General features: G+C 51.9%; 3 protein-coding genes across 3 annotated transcripts; 2 read left to right on the forward strand and 1 right to left on the reverse strand.

The window, feature by feature from the left end:
• The first annotated feature begins 972 nt into the window (after positions 1–972).
• B0T23DRAFT_369853 (peptidase family M48-domain-containing protein) lies at positions 973–3,151 on the forward strand. Its single transcript, XM_062836554.1, has 2 exons — positions 973–2,520; positions 2,592–3,151. Exons 1-2 carry the CDS (start codon positions 1,360–1,362, stop codon positions 2,736–2,738), a joined length of 1,308 nt encoding a protein of 435 aa, XP_062697046.1. The 5' UTR covers positions 973–1,359; the 3' UTR covers positions 2,739–3,151.
• Positions 3,152–3,290: 139 nt separating this feature from the next.
• B0T23DRAFT_349615 (P-loop containing nucleoside triphosphate hydrolase protein) lies at positions 3,291–4,538 on the reverse strand (the record flags this gene model as incomplete). Its single annotated transcript, XM_062836039.1, has 2 exons — positions 3,291–4,135; positions 4,302–4,538. 2 exons carry the CDS (start codon positions 4,536–4,538, stop codon positions 3,305–3,307), a joined length of 1,068 nt encoding a protein of 355 aa, XP_062697047.1. The 3' UTR covers positions 3,291–3,304.
• A 3,217-nt stretch (positions 4,539–7,755) lies between these two features.
• B0T23DRAFT_409442 (uncharacterized protein) lies at positions 7,756–11,093 on the forward strand (the record flags this gene model as incomplete). Its single annotated transcript, XM_062839371.1, has 3 exons — positions 7,756–7,823; positions 8,055–8,134; positions 8,391–11,093. Exons 1-3 carry the CDS (start codon positions 7,769–7,771, stop codon positions 11,091–11,093), a joined length of 2,838 nt encoding a protein of 945 aa, XP_062697048.1. The 5' UTR covers positions 7,756–7,768.
• Between the last annotated feature and the right edge of the window lie 1,134 nt (positions 11,094–12,227).

Raw genomic sequence — 12,227 nt, forward strand, 5'->3', positions numbered from 1 at the left:
GCGAGGCTGAAAGCGTCGTTGGTGACGGTAAAATATCGCGGCGTTTCCACTGATGCTTCTCCATCCCTGGGGAAAGCCACTCGGAGTACTGCACTGCAGAGAGTTAAGATATTAATATCGGGAAGGAGCTAGGTTCGGTCTCTGCAACTGCACTCTGCAAACCATCACCAACAGCCTTTGTCTAAAGAAGGAGCGACACAAAGTGCGTCGACACCGGCAAGATATACAGTATGGCATAGGCAACCTTGCCCTCTTCTCCCAGCAGAACTTGAACCTGATAGCAGTATGCCCCCTTCTGGAGTATCATTGCACTGGGGCTTGCAACACTGTGACAGATGCAAACATGAGGGGTATTCATGCAGACCAAGTGTTGGGAACAAGCCTCTGGCCATGGTAATTCCATGAGAGTTGAGGCATTACCAACATCCAATCCTTTGATCAACACTAGACACGAGGTTGTTGAGGCACAATCCATGCTGGTACCACCACACCTCCGCGGAGTCTAGGTAGCTGACGGCATGGACCGCGAGCGCATGTCGTGATACCCCAACCCAACCCGGGCATGAGGTCGCATGATCTCGCTCGACATGTGTATCGGGTAGAATACCAATCCTCCGAGCCTCAAGGCCATTGTTTGGGAATCCTTCCAAAGGGCTAGAAGCATCATGACCCGACGGCTGAAGTTGCTGAACATTGGCGGCTTCTTGTTCACTCTCTAACTTGAATGCTCGTACCGTGTCCCGCCAAACAAGTCTGTAATTTTTTTGTCGTTTGAGGCATCGCGCTCGTCTTGAATATTATCGGCAGGGTAGAGGTGACGGGGTGAGAAGAGACAGTCTTTGTCAACTCTCAACTCTCTCACAGTTGAAGGTTATGGGGAAGAAGGCATACCAGACGCACCATCGCTCCTGCCAAGACCTGCCCGCTTGATGCGTTATCTCCACCTCAGCTTATCGCGACTGGCTCCACCAATGCCAAGCCTTCAGTTCTCCCACCTATCCTTGCCTGCCGAACGTCGTCCGCTCCCTGCGCGATGACGGAGCTCGTGGAAGCTCCCTTCGTCTTCATGTCACGGACCTGTCATTTTGTCAGATTCCGGCCTTTCATCTGCCACCTTCGCCGGAATTCCACCGCATCAGTGCACAGCAGCGAAGTCAGCAAACAACACCTTTCACTTTGAATAACACATCCTATCGAAGCCACGTTATGGTGGCTGAAACCCTTCTTTAGCTTTGCTTTCTACCATGTGTCGAACTACGTTTCCGAAACGGTCTCGTTCGTTTGCATGCTGTACCTAGGAGTTCTTGACCTTTGTTGAAAGTAACATATACAATTTGCGACACTTTCATATTCCATACTATGCTTCCTAATCTCCGACCATCGCTTGGTGTAGCTTCTACAGTGATCGGGCAACGGACCGGTCTCGCAGCTGTCGTAGGCATCCAGGCAGTCGCTGCTACGTCTGGAGCTTTTCGAACATGCGCACGCCTCAGCACAGCATTATCCCCAACAGCGGTCACCTCACAAGCCAGCCGAAGCATCATACACGACAACCCAACCTTCCAGCAGCCCCGAGCAGCGAGCCCTACCTTCACACCGACGCCAACACCATGGCGACCGACGACAACCCGCCTACCCCCAATCACCGGCCCTCCTCCATGGGCACAACAACGGCGCTTCGCCTCAGACTGGTGGAACCGCTCCTTTAACGAGCGTGCCGACCCCTACGGCGTCCACCGCCGCTACGCCGACCCGCTCTTCACGAACCAAGACCTCAAGCGGGCCGCTCGGCACCAAAACACCAAATATCTTCTCGTCTTCTGCGTCGCGGGAACCGTCATCTTCTACTTCATCAACCTCGAGACGGTGCCCGTTTCGGGCCGTACGCGCTTCAACATCTACTCGCGCAAGCTGGTACTCGAGGCCGGCGAACTCTCCTTCCGCCGCTTACTGTACGATTTGCAAAAGCAAGGCGTCGCCATCCTGCCTGACTGGGACTGGCGCACGCAGCGCGTGAAGCGGGTGATGGCGAAGCTGATTCCCTTTAGCGGCATGAAAGACGAAAAATGGGAAATTTTCGTGATTGATGATCCGCACAAGGCCAACGCGTTCGTTTTGCCGGGAGGGAAGGTGTTTGTTTTCAGCGGGATATTGAACCTAGCCAGGACAGACTCGCAGTTGGCGACGGTGCTCGGTCACGAGATTGCACATAACGTCGCCGACCATGTTGGCGAGCGCATGTCGCAGACCCTGGGCCTGAATATCCTGCTCTATAGTCTGGTGGTGCTCTGCGGCGCTTTGGGGCTTGGGGCCATCATCGCCCAGTTTGCGGGCGCGTGGGCGCTCGACACTGCGATCTCGAACCCGATGAGCCGCAAGCAGGAGAGCGAGGCGGATTATATCGGCTTGATGATGATGGCGGAGGCATGCTATGATCCGCGGGAGGCGGTAACGTTTTGGGAGAAGATGGAAAGGATGTCAAAAGGAGAAGTGCCCGAGTGGATGAGCACGCATCCTTCGGTAAGTTTGGGCTCCACTTGCTTGTGTCGGGTCATTGATTGTTAAGCATGGTACTGACGCTGTCGGCACAGCACTCGAACAGAATCGAAAAGATCCTAGAGTGGTTGCCAGAAGCCCTGGAAAAGAGGGAGAGGAGTGATTGCCGTACTACTTCCTCGTTTGCGGACCTCTTCAGGCAGGCGTTGTTGAATGGTGCCATAGAAATTCGCCAGTATTAGACTCGCTTCAGAGACTCAATCTACTTCTGGATAACGTCGTGATCGCATAAACAAGGGTACCAATGGGCGGAAGTGATATCATAGGTAGCGAGGCGTTTTGTCTTTTTCTGGGAATACCATGGATCAATGGACATACAACACTTTGGAGATTACAATAAGGTTGAGGAGATATTAGACCACAGGATTTTTGTACAAATGAAATTCCTACGGCGGGAGGCCAGTAACAAGTCTCAGGTGGCGACATCCCAGTTTCTTTCACACATAGACACTATCGGCCGCCCACCGGGATACTCCATGCCCGTACCTAGTAACTGGCTTAGCCTCTTATTAGTCTCGATATATGGTATATGAATCTGAATGCAACGGATCTTCGGGGTATCTTCGCTCAAAATACATCAACACCTTTGTCCGGTTCCCTAACCATAAATCCCTTTGCTTCCCCCTTTCATGCTTCGTCAATGTTCCTAAGATTCCACGATCAGAGTGTCGTCCTCATTTAAAGGCTCTTACCAGGAGCCGAATCCTACTCCAGGAAGCAAAGCGATGCCACCACACTTCTTTCCGTCCTAACCTCTCTTCTTCCCGAACAACGGCAACCACCCCGTGGTAAGACTCTTCCACAATCCACCCACCTTACTCCTCGTCGCCGTACTCCCAACCTCCGAATCCCGCTTTAACAAACCCTCGCTCCCACCCCTCTCAATCTCACCCTTCTTCTCCTTATACTCTTTCCTATTCCTCACCGCCTCCCTAGCCACCTGCACGAAAACCGCATCGACATTCTCCCCCGTCACACCCGCCGACGTCTCAAACCACGACTCACCCAGTCCCAACTTCTTGGCGGCTTCTTTTCCTTCCTTGGTCGACACCGTTCTCTCTCCAATTTCACTGAGTCCGAGTCCGAGTCCGCTCAGTGAACCAGCAGCGGCAGCGGCAGTAGCAGCAATAGCAGCGCCGCCCAGGATATCCACGTCATTCTTGTTTCCCACCATTACCATGGCGAATTCTCTGACCACGTTTCTGGTTGTCTTTTTGAGGTGAAGATAATGCGCCTTGGATCCTCGGCCGATCGGTTTGTTGAAGGGCACCAAGTTCTCGCTGAACTGTGGGAGGGACGCAAAGTGCTCGCAGATGGCGGAGGCGATGGATATGGCGTGTTGTAGGGAGGATGGATCGGTAACGGAGTAGAGGATGAGGGCACCATCGTACTCAGTGAGGGTGCGTGTCCATAGATGCGGGTGCGTGGTGCGCGTGGTGGTAGACCAGGGGTGGGGGAGCTCGAGGGTATGGAGGGTGTAGGCCGTTGAGTTTTCGCCGCTGGAAGAGCTATCTGAGGGGAGGGGGAGGAGGAATCGGTTGGGTTTTGAGGTGGAGGGGTGGCGATGAGTTTTGGAGAACTGGAAGAAACTTGAGTTAGAAGCCGCTTGTGCAAGAGATGGGGAAGATCATGGTTCTGTATTCGGAATCGCTGTCACCGTTGATCTTGTCGGTGCCCGAATGTGTTCGCCAACAAACGAACGAAAAGTAATCGAGAAGGGGAGGGGTTGGCGCATTCCTGCTTACCTTCTGAACGAGTGTCGTCTTTCCTACTCCCTCTGCGCCGAGAATGAGGATCTTGATTTCCTCTTGTTTGGGTTCTTGTGGCAATGTCGAATTGTGCGGATCGAGGTTGGAGAGCGCATCATTTGCGCCACTATCGGAAAGTCGCTTGTATTCTTCCGAGGGCGAATCCTTCCATCGCAGGACGGCTTTTAGGTACTGGAGCTCATCCTCAGTCCAGGCAAGGAGGGAGTTCACCATCTTGGCGGCTGTCGCGAGTAGCGGTGGTGCTCGATCAACTGGTGCGGGGGTTGCGCCGGGAGAAGAATCCTGCTCCGGGGCAGAAAATAGCTTGCTTGTTGACCGCAAAAGGATTGGCGGTCAGTATTTGGAGCGAAAGTTTGCGAAAAAAGTGAAACGAAGGTCAAGGGTTTGTGGCTGCCCCTTCTTTGGCAGAAGCGAAAAAAAAGCATGTTTCAAGACCTTCCATCCGATCTGAGGGCAGAGTGAAGGTAAAGTTTCGGGTACAGACATCCTCCAGGAAGGACTTTGGGTGACTTCTGATATTTCTGGGTCAACTTCCCAGTATAGCTGGTCCTCGTCGTCGTAGTCGATGCTACGCCTGCGGCATCTCAACCAGCTCAGGAAAGTAGGCAATTTGGGAGCGTTCGAGCTGTCGATACCGGCGAGGCGTTTGGTGGATCGGAAAGGATGGAATATCTTGGCTGATCGGTCGGCGACTGAACGCTCGGGATCCGTTGTTTCTACACCGTGATATTTCGACTTCATCAGCGACTGCCGGCATCACCCACTTCTGAAGGTGTGGCACAATGTAGTACGCTCGATAATTGGTCTCGGTTTTGATTGTGCGCCGTCTCATTTAGTCACGATGTGGTAGCTTTGGATGACCCGAGGCCGACGTCACTCGGCTATCTGAAATAAAATCTTCTAATTCATCGATGGTGAAGACGGATATAGGCAGATAGGTACATGGCCCCAAATGATCATCTCATGTCTGACATTGCTTGACTCGGTAGATGTCGAAAGTTTCTTCGACAGACGGAAGAACAAGAACCTGGCTGGGAGGAGCACGCAGGTCATCCTCGATCACATGGTATCCGTACTTTAGACGTTCATTGGACAATGAATGATCAATAAGCATCAATCACAGAACGGGCTGGGAAGGAGCATGTGTAGATGTGTATCACGATATGGATATATTGCTATATGGGAGGAAGGAGCCATCATTTGCATCAATATCATCTCTTTGGTGGGTGGAAGGAACTCGCGCCTCTTGCGGCTATTCGCGGAGAGGTGTTCCATTATTCATGTTGGGTACTACTCTTTCCAGCCGCGAACTTGATCAGATTCTTGCCATGACAGGTCTTCGGTCTCTCCGGTTTTGAGTTAATTCGCAGCTAAGTTGCTCCTTGACACCTAACGGAGCAGTTTCCTCCACGGTTCGTGAACCAACACGAGGAATAACTCAATTCGTAGATTTATCTTCCTTGGTCAACCCAAAAGGTAATAGCGGTCGGAAGTATTATATTAATCGTTCTATGAACTCGACGCGGCGAGTAACCGCTACCATAATTCCCGCGATAAGATCCAAGCGCTCCTCTACTTCGCTGGCCGCCTGAAGTACGCGTTCCGTTTCGGTAACCCAATTTGATGGGCGTAAGTGGACCGGCAGAGCTAAGAAACCCCGAAGAATGGCTTGGAGGGCCTGTAAAGTCACCCGGATGCGTACTTGCTAAAGATCCGTGAGTGTTAGTCCAGTGCTGCCGTTGAAAGAGGGTCCTGCAAATGGATGACTTACCTCTGCACGTAACACTAAGAGAAGCTCAAAAGCTCTCTGGAGGTCAATATTGGCCACGTTCAATCGTCCAAGGCTGGGAGCTGGCATTTCCCCTGTGTTCTGTTTGTGGAAGAAGTGAGCTTTTAACTGGGAACTCATTTGGCCTTTTGCATACTTTGGATGGGAACCCACACGATGTGAAATCTTCACTCTTCTTTTCGGAAGGCTGCGTCGAAAAACTATTGGTGTTGTTGATACAAACCCAGTCGATCTATCCTGACGGGATTCAGGGGTGAACACTTGGGGAGAGGGGGAGGTGTTCAGACATAGGTACCTTTAGGCAAGAAATCTGGGTCCCTATCGGACATCCGGGACAAAATTGAAAAGCCCAGACATTCTACATATTTCTTGCATTGCGCTTGCATCGAGGTTAAACCCCTCTTGAGGCAAAGGATAAAGGTGGCTGATGCTTGAGAACTCTTGAACGACAAGGCACTCTGGTGGACACTCCGCAATAATTTCTCAAGCGATTATGTAGCTGACGGCAAATAACAAAGGCACAAAATTCAAGTTTGAGATGCAAGTCATGCAATTGTAAGATTAACAGTTGGCATCTATAGACACTCGCCATCACAGAACCCTAGAGCTGCCACCTGTGCGGCACTGTCTAGCCCACACATGAGCTTGGGGTAGGTATAAGGCTTCGCGTTTGGTTATTGGAATAACTCTTTTTTTCTCTCTACGTAATCAAGTGGTATGTGAGCTAGAAAACCTTGCTCGGTGCGCGGTACTGGTGGAACAGGTTTCGTAGGTCTGCATATGTTCAGTTAGAACATTGGCCTGGGCAACCGAGCTTTTTCATTTTTCTACCATTGTACCCCTTTTCTTGTCCCTTCTCACGCTCGATGACATCGCAGAGATTGCTTCTCTATCCTTGTTTCATAGATCGCAGGGCGTTGTTGTCGTCGTAACTGTCTTTGCTCTTTTCCTTTGAAATCTTCTTTTTCTTGTTCCTTTTTTCCTTTTTTTTTTTTTTTTTTATTTATTTTTTTTTTTTTTTTTTTTCTTCTTCCTTCCACATCTGATTTGAGAATATGCCCAAGATATGAGGAACGGCGATTGACACCTACCTAGTAATACTTCCGGTCTGCGCAGTTAGGCAGTATATGTCACTGAAGCTTGTGCTAGGTACCATCGAAGGTCGCGTGGTCAAAGACCTGCAGAAGAAGCGTTAGCTGCCACCCACAAGTAGGAAAGATGACTATATCGATCATAGGTGACCCTATGGAGCAAGGCAAGCAGCTTGTTGGCATGCCCTGGAAGCTGACACTGCGGTAAGATAAACGACACCCCAACCCAGTCATGGATGCAAATCGAGAACATCAAGACACGGGAAAAATGTGGTCAGTACTCCAGGCTTCGTAGTATCAGCCATCCACTCATATCACTGGATACCATCTGTACCTGAATGTAGCGATGCATCTCCAAATATTGGTGGCACAAGCTGCAAGGTTGAAGCTGAACAAGGACACCCACCTCCCACACCTCCGCCAAGAAATACTTCAGTTAAAATAGGCCGCGATGCGACACTGATGAAAACACCCCCCACAGTCCCCAGAAACAAGCCGTCTGGGGCCCTTTTAAGCGCATCTTGTGCCGGGGAGGGGGGTTGAGGCGTCAGCACTTCCCAAAAATGGCCCCATGGCCCAAACCGCCCAGTTCAAAATGGAAGACTCCGTCCGTTCCTCGTCTCTAGCTTTTCGGTCGTCGCGATGGGAACCGAAGGGTCAGTTGTAATGTTGGACTTCGCGCCTTCCCCCCTCATTGGGATATTGGGGCTGGCTGGAAGGCTAGGTAGTTAGAGTCTCCTTCTTTAACGTTGCTCTTTCTCTACTTCTGATCATTTCGGCTGATTGACCTTTTTGTTTTTCCTCTTTCCTCTTTTCCTAACCGTTCACGATACTTTTACAAATTTCTAGCCAGGACAGAAGTTCGGGAGCCCAGAGAAGCAGTTGATGGTTTCTCTCGACCAATTACACCAAGGGCAAGCTCAGTTGTTGTTTCGCTACGGAGATACGACAGCCCATCGACAATCTTCAGCTGCCGCCCGGGATATGATCAACTGCAGCCACTTCTCAGCTCGCTGGCTTGGGTCTCATCCATTTATTGTATAGGTAGTCAGGGGATCTCAAAGTCAATAACCACTCATTTCTTTTCCTAATCCTCCTTTCGTTCATCTCCTCAATTTTTCCGAGACCTCTCGGGATCTTTGCCCTTGACGTCGCGATCTATAGCACACTGAACATTAGAATTAGCCGCCGATGGATTACCTCTACGCGCCGCATCCACAGGCGCGGCCGCCGCTGCACTCTGCGCATTCGACAGGCTCCTTCAGCCGAATATCGACTGTCTCGGACCTCACAGAGTTCGACAACGTACAACCACGTCCGTCGCTGGTCTCCCTTCAGTCGGATTACGACAATGGTGGATCTAATCATCAAGGTTATGACGCCAAAAGAGAAGGCGGACATGTCTACACGGGAGCCCAGACTGGCTGGTCTGCGCTAGTAAACTTGCCAAGTTTAGGAGGGGCAGGCGCTAGAAATGGCAGCTACGAGCCAGTGCAGAGGCAGTTCTCGGAACACTCATCACTAAACCAACATCAAACTCCACCATTCGAGCGCAACAGACATAGCCAGGGCCGCTCTTTTGCCGCCCGCGCTGCTCATCTGAACCGACGACATGATGCGATTCCGGAAGAGGATGGCATCGATCTCGGCCTCATCCAGTCCGCCGCGCCCCTAGGCGGCAGCCCGGCTCCAGCTCCAGTCCCCTACCTACGCGTGGAGCCTGTCTTCGATGTCAGTGCAGCCTTGGGTCCGTCCACTGACGCGGACGACAAGTTCATCAGGTCACTACAAGAACAGGAAGCCCAGGGCAAACTCACTGGTGGCTTGGGTGCTGGAATTCGCACAGACGCCGTCGTGACCGAATCGGCTCTGCTGGCTACAAGTCCCATCTCTGACCGAGGCTCCTCTGTGCGACGCTCGTTCACGCGAGCTGCTGCACGTCTAAGCCGGCATGACACCGTCAAGCAGTTGGCGCAGCAGGAGGCGAACAAAAGAGGGAAAGTGATCGAGGTGGTGATGGACGACGATGTTGTTAGCAATTTGGGAAAGTTTGACTTGAGCGTCATGGCTGGACCAGACGGAGGATCAAAGAGTCCGTATGGGCAAATGCGGCAGACGACGTTTCCTACGATGAAGAGGACGGAAAAGCATGTGTTCTACCCAACGCCTGACTGGAAGCCCTTCTCCATGAGATGGCCATATCTGGTGTCCCTTATTATTGTTTCCATTGTGGCGGCCGGCGGCGTGGAAGTCCTTTACCAAAGATCAGCCAAGCAGCCATTGGTGGTCTTCAAGTCACCCACCGATATAACACCCACGGCGTATTTCTGCGTAAAATTCCTGCCGACGCTCATTGCCGTCACGTATGGTGTGCTCTGGCAGATCACCAACGTCCAAGTGATGCGCCTAGAGGCTTTCTACCAGCTCTCGAAGGAGGACGGTTCCCTCGCAGCAGAGTCCATCAACGTGGACTACTTTAGCTTCTTCAACCTCTTCCGACCTATTCGTGCCCTTCATTACAAACACTATGCGGTAGCGGTCTCTACCATAGCGAGTCTTCTCGCCAATGCGCTGGTTCCGACTCTCTGCTCCGCCTGCATCGTCCTCTCACCCGACCGCGACACTCGCCTCCGGAACCCAAACGACGAGAAGCGTATTTCCATCCACGCCGTCTGGCCACGCATCCTCACCCTCACACTCGTCACAATTGCCGTATTTGGCTGCGTTCTCTTCTACCAACTCCAAAGCCGTCGCTCCGGCCTCCTCGCCGACGTCAAGGGCATCGCCGGTCTCGCTTCCATGGCCACCGTCAGTCACATCCTCATGGACTTCAAAGACATGGACGTGGCTACGCACAAGGACATCCACAACAAGCTCAAGAACCACCGCTACGTTCTGCGCAACTCAGCCCTTGCGCCCGCCGACGAAGTCTACAACAAACCGCTGTCTAAAAAGGAACAAGACCGCGAGCGCTACACAGGCAGCCACCTCGACGAGAACCCGCACCCGCTCTCCCTGCGTGCTGCGGGCGCCGTCCCTTTCATCACCTTCATCACCCTCTTCTCCGTCCTGATCCCCTGCGTTCTCTTCACGCCCGCCAATGTCCTGGCCGACCGCGCGCCCTGGGTGATCACCGCCCTAGCCGTCTGCCTCAAGCTCAGCTGGGGCGCCATGGAAACGGACGTGCGCATGATGGAGCCGTACTACATCCTCTCTACAAAGCGGCACGCGCCTCCCAAGACACTGACGCTCGACTACAGGTCCATGCCCTTCGGCGGGTGGGTCGCGCTTAAGGGGGCCATGAACGGACACTGGCTAGTGAGCTTCGTCGGGTTTGGTAGCGTCATGGCGGAGTTTTTGACGGTGTTGGCTACGAGCTTGGCAAGCGTCGAGGGGAGGGTGTTTGTAAAGGCCACGAAGGAAGCGTTGTTGCTTAATGGGAGATCTGAGTTCATCGAGGCTGGGGACGACGAGAATGATACAAACTCAATCAACGCGTGGCAGGAAACGCCGCTTTCCTTTTGGATCTCACTGTGTTTGGCGGACTTTGTTCTGCTTTACATGGGAGTGATGGCAACTATCGTGTTCGTCCGGCGGCGCCGTGTGTTCTTGTCGCGGCAGCCGAATACCATTGCGAGTGTGTTGGCGTATATCCACCAAAGCAAGATGTTGTACGATTTTGTGGGGACAAATAAGCTGAGTAATGCCGAGATGGTGAAGAAGTTGGAGGACCAGGTGGGCAAGACTTATGGGTTGGGATGGTTCCAGGGACGAGATGGGCAGATTCATTGTGGTGTGGATGAAGAGGAGTTGTTGACGGGGTATAGGAGGGGAATGGATTATTCGAAGGCCACAAAGCCGTGGGCGGAGGGAGTGGAGTGGTTGTGATTGATTTTGGTGTTGGAGTTTTGGCCTTTCAGGGGCAAATGGGTAGGGAGGTTGTTATGATGATGACGGTGATGATGCGTGTTGGGTTGGCTGGATTTTATAAGGGGCTTTTTGGACATACATTCCTGATATAATAACATTGGGTATACTGACATTCCATCCTGCCCTCTATGAATCCCATCACGAGGCCAAAGTACTTCCCGCTCATGTCAAGACCCCTTGATCGAGGAGAGCTGATCCTTCTCATACCAAGTTGGTGGAGAATCTCCACATGTCATCTGTTTTTCGACCTTTTGATTTTCGACCTTTTGAGTTGAGGCATAGGTTCTCATGAGCCTTGAACAAAAAAGGGACGTCTTATTGTTGTCGTCCATCGACTATTGACTGTGAACCCTGGCGGTTCAGCAGATTCACTTCGTCGGATATTGTCTGCTGCTGGTGTTTTGCTTCTCTGAACATACGTTTGTAAAGCAACTAGTAGGCAAGGCTGTGCAATTGGAGGAGAGGAATGTGTTGGTGTGAAGTTGTCAGTCAGTAAAAACTAGAACACAGTTGGTGAGATGCCACCGGCCGGTGAACGATACGATATGAAGCCTACGACAATCACACATACCACTTCAGACCAGAATAACCATCTGATAAGTGATAAAAGAGACCTTTTTTCATCGCTCGTCGCCGACATCCGACACCTACTTCTACTCAAGGAACCAGCCGCTTGATTCCCACGCTGCTGCTATGTGTGCGCGTCTCTCTTGTCTGTAAAGGATGGAGGATGGAGGATGGGTTGCAATGACAACCCCTCAAGTTCCCAATCTCGGCTTTCAAAGGTCACTCGAATCGCAGCCCAAATCAGGCACAAGAGGGAAGTGAAGCAAGGGTCGGGGTTGGATTGAGGAATGAAGGAGTGACTTAAACCGAAGCCTTATATGGGAGTTGCCATGGACAGTGGCAATGGCCAATGAATCAAACACGCGGTGCATACTCCCCCTTTGATAGCCAGACGCCCTGCCATTGAACCAGCGGCCTTTGTTCAGGGCAGGAATCAGATTGTTGTTCGTTCATGACCAACGACTTCATTCAAACCCTTGGATATGGATCGTGCTGGGCTGCCGCTTAAACGGACTGTATTCCTCG

The sequence above is a fragment of the Neurospora hispaniola genome (assembly GCF_033458365.1).
Source record: "Neurospora hispaniola strain FGSC 10403 chromosome Unknown B0T23scaffold_1, whole genome shotgun sequence".
Lineage (NCBI taxonomy): Eukaryota > Fungi > Ascomycota > Sordariomycetes > Sordariales > Sordariaceae > Neurospora > Neurospora hispaniola.